Source organism: Macaca thibetana, chromosome 1, assembly GCF_024542745.1.
Source record: "Macaca thibetana thibetana isolate TM-01 chromosome 1, ASM2454274v1, whole genome shotgun sequence".
NCBI lineage: Eukaryota > Metazoa > Chordata > Mammalia > Primates > Cercopithecidae > Macaca > Macaca thibetana.
This window is the reverse complement of record NC_065578.1, coordinates 17,668,660-17,681,184: the sequence shown is the minus strand read 5'-3', so window position 1 is coordinate 17,681,184 and position 12,525 is coordinate 17,668,660. Positions and strand designations below refer to the sequence as shown.

The 12,525-nt window shown below is 44.3% G+C and overlaps 1 protein-coding gene across 50 annotated transcripts in view; it reads right to left on the bottom strand.

Annotated features, from left to right (window-relative positions):
- LOC126954288 (neuroblastoma breakpoint family member 3-like) overlaps window positions 1–12,525 on the bottom strand; it is a 159,572-nt gene that overhangs the window by 20,348 nt on the left and 126,699 nt on the right. For 32 of the 50 annotated variants that reach the window (XM_050789874.1, XM_050789977.1, XM_050789994.1 and 29 more), the window contains 4 exons: window positions 3,789–3,861; window positions 3,117–3,328; window positions 1,859–2,068; window positions 6–108 (listed from right to left, as the gene is read on the bottom strand). The exons of 4 other annotated variants lie outside the window; for them this stretch is intronic. In XM_050789874.1, coding sequence (XP_050645831.1) covers window positions 6–108; window positions 1,859–2,068; window positions 3,117–3,328; window positions 3,789–3,861 — 598 coding nt within the window. Of the gene's footprint in view, window positions 1–5; window positions 109–1,858; window positions 2,069–3,116; window positions 3,329–3,788; window positions 3,862–4,920; window positions 5,136–5,975; window positions 6,079–7,858; window positions 8,069–9,461; window positions 9,776–9,875; window positions 9,983–12,525 lie in introns of all 50 variants that reach the window. 14 more of the 50 variants (XM_050789778.1, XM_050789941.1, XM_050789850.1 and 11 more) reach the window with 11 other exon arrangements.

The following is a 12,525-nucleotide window of genomic DNA, read 5'->3' as shown; positions in this document are numbered from 1 at the left end:
CTTACCTGAGCTCTTCAGCTTGCCCGAGCTGCTCTGCAAGCTTCTCCTCCTTCAACTGAAGCTCATCCCGCAGCATAGATTTTAGGAGGTCTTTGCACTCTTCATAGTCTGAGAAAAGACAGACACACTGGCCTCAGTGAAAGACTGCACATGCTGCTGAGGTCACTGCCTACAGGGCAGGAGCCAGGTCCATCCCAAGGACATAACTGTCCCCAATACCAGGCTCTAGGCAGGGATTTCCACCTCTTTACTCTTCAGTCTCCCGACTTTCTGGCATCTCATCCTCCAAAATTTACAGACAAACCAAAACTCAAGGGCACATCAAGGAAGTTGACAAGATGATTCAACCACAATGAAGTGGAGTCAGAATTCACAGCCCCTGAGGTCTGACTCTGAATGCGGGGCCACTTTCCCAAGCCTTGCAGCCTCTCCTCCAAAACACTGCACTGGGGCATGAAGTAGAGATTTCTTGGACAGTCGGGAAGGCCACTAGGACTAGGGGACTCATGGTTTCCCTTTGACTGGGAATTTCAAGGACAAATATGTCAAAGATCTTAAAAATCTTTGATTTTTAAATCGTAACTGCAGATATGATTTTAAGAATCCTAACAGAAACAGAAAGTATGAGACATAAGACCACAAGACTATGAAGGAAATACGCCCAAATACTAACAAAGTTTGTGTTAATTTACAAACAGTAGAATGAAGAACTAATAGATAGTGTTTACTCTGTGCCCATAAATGTTCTAGGAGATTGCTAAGAAATAGCTCATGTAACTCACTGCAGCAATTTACAGAGGTAGGTATTACTGTAGCACCCTATGAACAGATGAGGAAACTGAGGGACACACAGGACAAGCAACTTGGATGGAGCCCAGGAGACAGGCCCAGGGTTCCTGCTCTGCACACTGCACTGCTACTTCCACACATTCTTGGGTACATCTTTCTTCCTCTTTAGGAACAAAAGCCTGTGCCCCAAGAAACAGGACTTCCCTCCCACCAGGCTACTCTCTGCCTTTTTTGTTTGTTTCTTTTTTGATGAGTCTTGCCCTGTCGCCCAGGCTGAAGTGCAATGGCATGATCTTGGCTCACTGCAACCTCTGTCTCCTAGGTTCAAAGGATTCTCTGGACTCAGCCTCCCGAGGAGCTGGGATTACAGGCGCCTGCCACCACACCCAGCTAATTTTTCTAATTTTAGTAGAGACGGGGTCTCTCCACGTTGCCCAGGATGGAATCAAACTCCTGACCTCGTGATCCAGCTGCCTCAGCCTCCCAAAGTGCTGGGATTACAGGACTGAGCCACCTTGCACGGGCCCTACTCCCTGCTCTTGATGCTGTCGGTTATAGATACCACAGGTTCTATTAGGAGCAGACTCCTCATGACGCCCCTCACAGCGGGTACTGTGTACTATCACCAAATTTCCCTCAGGGTCCCTAGAACAGAGATTTGCCTATTGGGCCTCAACAGAAGCTTGAACTGAATAAAATTCATTAGCTCGAGACATTTAGAACAACAGACTAGATGTTATTTTTCTGCCAGATCTTACATGGTACAGAGAGGATTCTTGAAAACATGATTTAGCCTCTTGGAGAAAACAGGTCATTCTGTGCCTCTGTCTGAAACCATCACTGAGATTTTAACTCTAGGCCCATCTCCAATTGACTGCAAACATGGAGGTTTCGAAATACTTTGGTACTTCTCTCTTCCAACTTTAACAAAAGGTGAAAATACCCATTTGTATTTTCCTAGAACTACAGGAAGGATTAAATTACTTCTGATGGAGAGAGAATTCCGTTTCTCAGAGAGAAGACAGGACATCATTCATCACTTTTGTGATGGTGAGCTTAGGGAACTTACTGTAACTGTTCTGCCCCTTGGCCAGAAAGTAGGCCACTTGAGTTACAAGATATTTCTCCTTGGTGTTTATGAACTGACGTTTGTTCTCCTCCCGCTGGGGGCGCAATTTCTCGTTGATTTCTAGAGTGTTCATCTCTGACTTCTCACTGGGGCAAGGGCCCGCAGATACCACCATGCTGACGTTTGTGGTAGAAGAGGTGGAGCCAGGGACTGGGGAGAAAAAATCCAGACACATGATGGGTTAATAACTGGTGAAATCAAATAGGTTGAATCAGGACTGAGGGATGTCACTGACAGCCTCGTCCACTGATTTGAAGATGCTGTTTCCCTGGTTTCACTCTTCTCATCTCCACTCTTGATCTCCTTTAAGTCAACGTGTCTGAGCTACGCAGTCACCTTGAAACCAGGACACAAACACTTCCACTTTTTTCTTGCTTAGAAGTTTCTATAAAGCAAGGCTGGGCTCTGAGCTTTTTACCCCATGAGAGGCCAATGTTTCTGTGTAGCTCAGGAGATTGTTTTTTGTTTCATTAAAATTTTCGTTTGACTGGTTAGTTGGTTTTGGTTTTTCATGTTTTGTTTGAGAGGGAGTCTCACTCTGTCGCCCAGGCTGGAGTGCAGTGGCACGATCTCAGCTCACTGCAACCTCTACCTCCTGGGTTCAAGTGATTTTCATGCCTCAGCTTCCCAAGTAGCTGGGATTACAGGCACAAACCACTATGCCAGCTATTTTTTGTATTTTTAGTAGAGATGGAATTTCGCCATGTTGGCCAGGCTGCTTTCGAACTCCTGATCTCAGGTGATCTGCCCACCTCACCATCCCAAAGTGCTGGGATTACAGATGTGAGCCAGCGACCCTGGCCAGAGACTTCTTATTAACAGCTAAGACAAGCCAATGAAAAGGAGAGAGTCTAGCCTGAGAAAAGTGAATGAGGGTGGGAGGATCATCTGAGCCAATCCTCGCACCTAAGCCTCCTGAGCAGTTGGGACTATAGGGCAAAGGAACATGCCTGGCTACTGTTTTGTATTCTTTGTAAAGATGGGTTTCACCATATTCTCCAGCCTGGTCTTGAACTCCTGAATTCAAATGATCCTCCCACTTGGGCCTCCCAAAGTGCTGCGAATATATGTGTCAGTCACTCCACCTAGCTTCATCCTAGTTTCTGAGTAAACCAATATGTATGTGTACAGCCTGTACTCAGAATGGATCTTCCGTAGTCTAGACAGAGGTATGAGACGCAAGGAAAATAGAGCCTACCTGGGACAAGGTTTAGAGCATCCTGCCATCCATCAGGAGATGATTCACGGTCTATAAGCAGAGTTGAGTCCACGTGGTCTTCCTCAAATGTGATTTTGGAGTTCTTGTGAGGCTGGTTGGACTCAGAAGGGCCATAGATATTTGAACAAGTGACGGCACATTCCTCCACTGAGTCCTCAGGGACTTCCTTTTCTTCTGCCTTCCGCACCTCCCTGATGAGGTGAGATAGAGATGCCAGAAGATTAAACACAGAGGGATTGGACGCCAGGGAGACCTAGCCGGTTTTGACAGGAGGCATTAGGAGAGTGGTCACAGAAAGCAAACAGGAGGCTCCCTTTAAGAGGGAACAGGCAATCCTCTTCTCTCTGCAACACAGCACGGCAGCCACGGGAGACAGAGAGGAAGAGGGCAACTGGTGTTCATTGCACTGGACAGATAGGAGCTGAGAAAGAAGAAGACTCAGCCCTCCCTGTACAGTACAGACATCACACTCGCCACACACAGAGAAACACAACAGCTGCCACACCCTGTGTCTAAGTTGGGTTGAATTTCACACACTGTGGCCAAGGGAATGCAGGCTTTTGGCTCATCATAGATGCCAGAGAGGGTGTGCCTCTTAGACCTTTTTCATATGTCAAAATCCATTACTTGCTCCTGATTATTCAGGGTTACCTGGGGGCACATGACTCCTGTACTTTCTCAGCCTCCTCAACTTTAACATCTTCATCGTTATCTTCATCATTTTCTGTAAATACAGAAGTGTTCATTCAGATATTTCCCACTTCACACTCTAGAAGCACAGTCAGCCCAATGTGCACAGAGACATGAACATCTAGGCATGGGTCACCATTCAACTGAAAGCCCTCAGGTTTTACTTTAACAAAATGCCCTGGCATGGTTTCTTGTTCCATCAGGCAATGCATTTCTGCTCTGGAGGGCCACCATCAAGATGTGGCCAAATATTGAAAAGACCCTTTGTTGCCTATATCACTGGGGACTTGCGCAGCCTCTCTCAGGACTTTGGCAGCTGTCTCCATCATCCCACCACAAATCTGATTCCCAGGCACAGGCTTGGTGTCCTGTCACAGTTTGCATTTCGAACCTGATTCTTTCTCTTAGGAGAGGACAAACTGGCCCCACAGTCGTCTATGTATCAGGAGACTTCACAGGCCCTCCATGTGGCTTCTGCTGTGTTATTCAGGGACATGCTCTCCATGGGGAGTGCTCCAGTCTGAAGCACCTCCTAAAACCAAATGCTCCCACGTCAAGTGCATTCCCCAACACCACACGGCGAAGGGCTTTATCTCATTTTTAAAAGCAGTCCTAAGTGTTCCCACATTTGGATGCTTCAGAACCTTGCAAGAGACAATGTGCCTGCCTTTGCAGATGGAGAGAGAGAATCTCACGAGGGAAAAATCACTCACTCACCGACACTTACTAAGAACACTGCCAAAGAGACAGCCTGGGAACCTTCATTCTTAGTCCAGAGCTCTTTTCACTCTAACAAGCACCCTCCTGTCACAGCCTCCTTCCTCTCCTTTAAAACTAGAGAGATGTTGCCTCTGGCTCCAAAGACCATCTTCCATCAAGGAAGGAGGGACATTCCCAATACTGTGACCTCCAACCCTATGGGTTGCAGGGTTTCCCATCTCTGATCTCACCCAGGAAGTCCTGGTCATGTCATGGCCACATATGTTTAGTGGGAAAAAACACCACCGATACAACTGTCATTGTGAAAGTATGGAGGTCGGGAGTCTCTCATAAGCCTGGGGTTCTGGGTCATCAGATCCTATGGAAACCTTACCTGGCGTGAGCTTTCGGACGAGGTGCTGTGCCAGCCTACAGCCCTCGGCCAGCTCTTCTTGGAGGTCCCTCCCCTGGGAGTTGGGCGGCTCATCCAGAGTGAGGAGGGCCTGGAGATGCTGATTCAATGCACGGGAGGCATCTCTCCCTTTCCGCAACTTCTCCCTTAACTGGCTCAGCTCTCGTTCCTGAGACTGAACCAGGACTTTATATTGCCTAAGGTGAGATAGTAGAGAAAATTGAACAGTGGAAAGGGGTGAGTGATCAGTTCGAATATTGCGACAGAGATTTCTGAGACAATGTCCTCAAGGAGACCTCCAAGGAGAAGGTCAGCACATATTTCAAATGTCTGTGGCCAAGAGAAAGAACAGAAAATGGTTTACAGGCTTTGTCTATATCAGAGAGGGCTCCTGTAAGATCCTCGACAATGTTCCATTCATCTTTCCCTTCTGTAAACAAAAGTAGGTGCCTTCCTTATTCAGTTTCAAAAAGACATTCATCCTTTCAGTTCCTCACTCTGGCCATGGACATTTCCATGTGAAAATACACATAGTGCATCTCGCAGTCTCTAGATGCAAAGCCATGGACAGAAATGAGGCCCAGTGCAGAGGGGACCAATCGAAAAGATGAAAGAAGAAAAGAATGACAGGCTCCAGAAGGCAACACTGATTGACCGAAAGGATGAGAAGCCACAGTCAGTCAGGAGGTGATTCTGACTAAGGGTAAGTGGGGTGGTGATGGCGCACCATTTTGAGTACACTGAATGCTGTTGGGTGGTTCCCACTCCTTTAGTTAATTTTGTGTTATGCAAATCTCACCTCAACAATTACTTCTTTGAAAAAGAGAAATCATGGCTCTGAGAAACAACTGCAACCCATAACTTACTGTTATCCTTGTTCTCTGTTTCATAAATCTTTGTGTGTTGTGTGCCTGCCATGGCAATTCCTGCCCTTCCCCAGACCCAGCTTAGCTCTTACTTCACCCCGCCGAGCGGCTGTACTTCAGAGATTTACACACCTGCCCACCTGCCCACCTGCCTGCATAGGGCACCCTCACCTGAGCTCTTCAGCTTGCCCGAGCTGCTCTGCAAGCTTCTCCTCCTTCAACTGAAGCTCATCCTGCAGCATAGATTTTAGGAGGTCTTTGCACTCTTCATAGTCTGAGAAAAGACAGACACACTGGCCTCAGTGAAAAGCTGGACACAGAGCGGTGGTCACTGCCTACAGGGCAGGAGCCAGGTCCGTCCCAAGGACATAACTGACCCCAGTACCAGGCTCTAGGCAGGGATTCCACCTCTTTACTCTTGAGTCTCCCGACTTTCTGGCATCTCATCCTCCAAAATTTAGAGACAAACAAACCGAAACTCAAGGGCACATCAAGGAAGTTGACAAGATGATTCAATCACAATAAAGTGGAGTCAGAATTCACAGCCCCTGAGGTCTGACTCTGCATGCGGGGCCACTTCCCCAAGCCTTGCAGCCTCTCCTCTAAAACACTGCACTGGGGCAGGAAGTAGAGATTTCTTGGACAGTTGGGAAGGCCCCTAGGACTATGGGACTGATGGTTTCCGTTCGGGAATTTCAAGGACAAATCTGTCAAAGATCTTAAAAATCTTTGATTTTTAAATCATATCTGCAGATATGATTTTAACAATCATAACAGAAACATAAAGTATGAGACATAAGACCACAAGACCATGAAGGAAATATGCCCTAATACTAACAAAGTTTGTGTTAATTTACAAACAGTAGAATGAGGAACTAATAGATAGTGTTTACTCTGTGCCAATAAATGTTCCAGGAGATTGACAAGAAATAACTCATGTAACTCATTGCAGTAATTTACAGAGGTAGGTATTACTGTAGCACCCTATGAACAGATGAGGAAACTGAGGGACAGACAGGACAAGCAAGTTGCATGCAGCCCAGGAGACAGACTCAGGGTTCCTGCTCTGCACACTGCACTACTACTTCCACACATCCTGGGGTGCGATCTTTCTTCCTCTTTAGGAACAAAAGCCTGTGCCCGAGGAAGCAGGACTTCCCTCTCACCAGGGTACTCTCTGCTTTTTCTTTTCTTTTAATTTTCTTTCTTTTTCTTTTTTTTTTTTTTTTGGACGAGTCTTGCCCTGTCACCCAGGCTGGAGTGCAATGGCGTGATCTTGGCTCACTGCAACCTCTGTCTCCTGGGTTCAAAGGATTCTCCTGCCTCAGCCTCCCGAGTAGCTAGAATTACAGGTGCCCACCACCATGCCCATGTAATTTTTCTAATTTTAGTAGAGACGGGGTCTCTCCACATTGCCCAGGATGGAATCAAACTCCTGACCTCGTGATCCACCCACCTCAGCCTCCCAAAGTGCTGGGATTACAGGACTGGGCCACCTTGCACGGCTCCTACTCCCTGCTCTTGATGCTGTCGGTTATAGATACCACAGGTTCTATTAGAAGCAGACTCCTCTTGAGACCCCACATAGCGGGTACTGTGTACTATCACCAAATTTCCCTCAGGGTCCCTAGAACAGAGCTTTGCCTATTGGGCCTCAACAGAAGCTTGAACTGAATAAAAGTTCACTAGTCCCAGACATTTAGAACAACAGACTAGATGTCATTTGTCTGCCGGATCTTATATGGTACAGAGAGGATTCTTGAAAACATGATTTAGCCTCTTGGAGAAAACAGGTGGTTCCGTGCCTGTGTCCGAAATCAATAACTGCTATTCTACCTCTAGGTCCATCCCCACCTGTCGGCAAACAGGGAAAGTTTCAAAATACTTTGGTACCTCTGTCTTCTAACATTAACAAAATGTGAAAATACCCATTTCTATTTTCCTAGAAGTAAGGGAAGGATTAAATTATTTTTGATAGAGAGAGAATTCAGTTTCTCAGAGAGAAGACAGCACATCATTCATCACTTTTGTGATGGTGAGCCTATGGAACTTACTGTAACTGTTCTGCCCCTTGGTCAGAAAGTAGGCCACTTGAGTTACAAGAAATTTCTCCTTGCTGTTTAGGAACTGATGTTTGTTCTCTGTCCTCTGGCGGCGCAATTTCTCGTTGATTTCTAGAGTGTTCATCTCTGCCTTCTTACTGGACCAAGGGCCCGCATATACCACCATGGTGACGTGTGTGGCAGAAGACGTGGAGTCAGGGACTGGGGAGAAGAAACCCAAACACATGATGGGTTACAAACCTGTGAAATCAAATAGGTTGAATCAGGACTGAGGGATGGCAGTAACTGAAATTCTTAACTTACTGTTGAGAAAAACGAGATCAGTCCCCACAGCACTTTAGGATCCTTAACCACAAAAACAAGGTTCGAGGTGTCTGAGTTCAGAGCTAAGGCACTGCCAGTCGCTCAGAGTCTCACAAGAGTGAGGAAGATTGTGGCCAGCGTGCCAGGTAACGGTCTGCAGTTGCAATAACAGAATTAGAAGGTGGGGGTGTCACGGAATCTTAGGAGCCTGCGTTCCAATTGCCCTGGCTTGGCTGAAACACAGGCACCCTGGTCTCACCTGAGGGTCACCACCAATGGGCTCATTCCTTCAGCATTCACTCTCAATATTCATGTACCTTTGTGACAATGCCACAGACTCATCTCTTTCCCAATACATCTAAGCACATTCCTCACTGTTTATCTCTTGTCTGTACAACATCATCAAGGCAGAAACAGTTTCCCAACAGGTTATATTTTCTTAATGGCAGTCATGAAGTCACCCCACCTGCTCCCAGTTAAAACAGATCTTAAGCCTTTTCTGCAAGTGTAAGATATGAAACTTTTAGCCTGCACTGATATCCTCTGCATCTTCTGCAGTTTTTTCTGTATCCACTAGAAAGTGAATGAATAATTCATTTTTTAAAAATGTTTTATTTCCTGTCTCAGTATTATTCTTGCTGCATCTCATTGTTATGTTGATTTCTTTTTTCCTACTGGGGCACCAGTAAGAAAAGCATCTTGGCTTTCACTACACTCTAGACCAGTTTGACATCCCTATGTCCAAAGCTCTTCCTCTATGTGGGTTGATTTGTATTTTCATGGCACTGAGCACCACATTTCATACTTGTCAATTGTGGATGTCATTCTAGTGCCTCAAGAGCTCTTTTCAAGGGATCAAGTGATCAAATTCATGTATATAGAGATCTCCTGAAAACATGTATGACCATCTATCTTAGGAAGTTTCATAAACCTGATGCTATTTGGTTGTTTCCCTTTTGTTTTCCCATATACTGGAAAGAACAGGGCCATGAGCGGCTCTTATGGAATATGTTTTGATATATATTTTGTTGAGTTGGACTAACATCATTCATTTTTGGTTTCATTTCACTAACAGAACATGGCAAGATCGAGGTTACGGTCAGGGTTGGCTGGTGATCCTCAGTGGTGCAGCAGAAGGTGAGTTTGAGATGAGAGGAATGAGGAGGAAAGAGCAATCCCCTGAGCCACCTCCTCACTTTCTCAGCTTCCATCCCCACCGAGGTTTTGTGAGCCTGGAACTTGGGAGACTGTTCTGTAGCCCAGGTCTCCTAGGATTGGCTGCTGGACTTGCCTGAGTTGTGGGTGCACTGGGTGTGATCCTGGGCCGCTCAGCATTCATGTGGAAGTGAAGGAACGAGGACTGGATCAATCCCATTTGAAGGGGTGCCTCACTGCAGCCCGCACTGTCCTCCAATGACACTGTAAGGATACTGCTTTGAGATGTATCAACAGCTTTAAGTAAATGTATTTTCCGGGGTCTGGGAGACCTGACGTTCTGTGTCATGATGAAAATCTGTCAAGTTTCTTCATTTTAAAAATGATAAAACTGCAGGTTCACAAAGTTACATGGCTTACTTGAGGTCACACAGGGATGAGTTTTCAGCACTGCCAATAAGAGCAATCACAGTCATTATTCAGTCATTATTGATAGGATCCACATAATTCAGTAAATATTCACATAATTATTTAGTAGATATTCACTGACCAATTCATACAAGGCATTTTGCTCAAAACTGTGCTCATATTTGGACGTTGTATCTTCACCATAATCCTTAAGGTAATGCTATTATCCATACGTAACAGGTAAGAAACCTGAAGAAGAGGGATAGCAAAGCATGTATGTGGACATATTTCCATTTTTTGGTTTTTGTGATGCTAGAAGAATGACCAGAATGAGTCACAGGAAGAATATACATACCTGGATTATTACCCAGGACAGAGGTGTGCCCTCCTAGAGGACTGGGACCAAATTTCTCAAGTGTCTGAAACCTTGCTTTAACATTATGGGAAATAACCTCTATCACCTGGAATTTCCCTGAAACTTTGGAATATACAAGAGAAGTATGAGACTTGGGTCTTCCCTTGGCTGTGTTTAATTCACTCTTCTATGGAATACCAATGATTCTCACTAAGACTTTTGCCTTTTTATAACCACAGTGTATGTTTTATGGAGATGATTTTACACTTTGCTCTATTTAGAAAGAATAAATACGAGCAATGGTTTACGTGTTATGCCTTGGACTTAATATTTTTCTGATTCCTGTTTTGAGATTACATTCTCATGGAAATAGAAAAATACTTATGATTTCTCATAAGGCCAAGTTTGTTATTAGTTTGAGTTTTTGAAGTTGAAGCACAAACCTTAGATTTGTGCACTCAATTTGGGTACCCACTGATAGCACTGAACTACCTCATTTCTGAAAAAAAGGAAAACTTCTGGAATTTAAATTCTTTCATCTAATACATTTCCTCACAACATGCTGCCAGCATCACATTCTGGTCACTTACTATTAAAGTGAATGCTTTTTTTTTTTCTTTCTTTTTTTCATTCCTTTTTGAGACAGGGTCTTGCTCTATCACCCAGGCTGGAGTGCATCGGTGATTATAGATCACTGCAACCTCGAAATCCTGGGCTCAAGCGATCTTCCTACCTCAGCTTTCCAAGTAGTTGGAACTCTAGGCGCACATCAGCATTTCTGGCTAATTTTTTTATTTTTCATAGAGACAAGGTCTTGCTATGTTGCTCAGGCTGGTTTTGAACTTCTGGCCTCAAGCGATCCTCCCACCTAGGCCTCCAAAAGTGCTGGGATTACAGGAGTGAGCCACTGAGCCTGGCCTGAAATGTTTTTTTTTTTTTTTTTTTTTTTTTTTTTTTTTTTTTTTAATGAAAATACAGGACATGGGGCCGGGCGCGGTGGCTCAAGCCTGTAATCCCAGCACTTTGGGAGGCCGAGACGGGCGGATCACGAGGTCAGGAGATCGAGACCATCCTGGCGAACACCGTGAAACCCCGTCTCTACTAAAAAATACAAAAAACTAGCCGGGTGCGGTGGCGGGCGCCTGTAGTCCCAGCTACTCGGGAGGCTGAGGCAGGAGAATGGCGTAAACCTGGGAGGTGGAGCTTGCAGTGAGCTGAGATCAGGCCACTGCACTCCAGCCCAGGCGACAGAGCGAGACTCCGTCTCAAAAAAAAAAAGAAAAAAAAGAAAAAAAAAGAAAATACAGGACATGGAGATGTGGAAAGACACTTTGCTTTATTACTGTTATCATTATTTCTATAGTATAATTCATATATCACAAAATTCACCATTTTAACCACACATTTCAGTCTTTTACCATATTTCAAAAGTTTCACAACCATCACCACTACCTCATTCCAGAATATTTTCATAATGCCAAAAACCATGCCTGTACCTACGGGCAGTCACTCTTCAATTCCCCCCTTTTTGCTGTCTCTGACAACCACTAATCTACTTTCTCTAGATAGAGATGTACTTGTTCTGGGCACCTCCTCTATATGGAATAACAAACTGTGGCATTTTTCATCTGTGTTTTAGCATACTGTTCTCAAGTTTCATCCTTCGTAACCTGCATCAGTACATGAACTTTTATGGCCCAATAATATGCCACTATATGGTTACACCACATTTTGTTTATTCATCAACTGATGGTGGTTTAAGATGTTTCCACTTTTTAACTATTAAGAATAATGCTGCTATGAGCAGCTTTGTACAAGTTTTTGAGTGAACACCTGTTTTTCATTTTCTTGGTTATAAGCCTAGGAGTGCAACTGCTGCATCATATGTCACCTTATGTTTAACTTTTTTGTTGTTGTTGTTAAACTTTTTGAGGAACTCACACACTGTTCACCAAATTCAGTAGCTATGCCATTTTACATTCCCAACAGTAACATATGAGAATTCCATATTCTCCATAACTTTCCAAACATATATTGTCTTTATTTTTTTCTTAAGTCATAGTACTGGGTGTGAAGTGGTATCTCATTTTGGTTTAAATTTACATTTTCCTAATGATGAAAAACATTGAACATCTTAGCATGTGCTTCTTGGCCATTTGTGTGTTTCCTTAGAGAAACCTCTACTCACAGCTTTCTTCCCATTGTTAAATTAGGTTGTTTGTCATTTTTTGCTCTGTTATATGAATTCCTTATATACTCTAGGTACTAGACCTATGTCAAATATATAATTTGGAAATAGTTCTCCCATTATGTGGATTATCTTTTCACTTCCTTGACACTGTCCTTGGAAGCATATAAGTTATTATTTTAATGAAGTCCATTTCTCCATCTATTTTTGGATTGTTTGTGCCTACTTAAAAAATGTCTAATGCAAAGT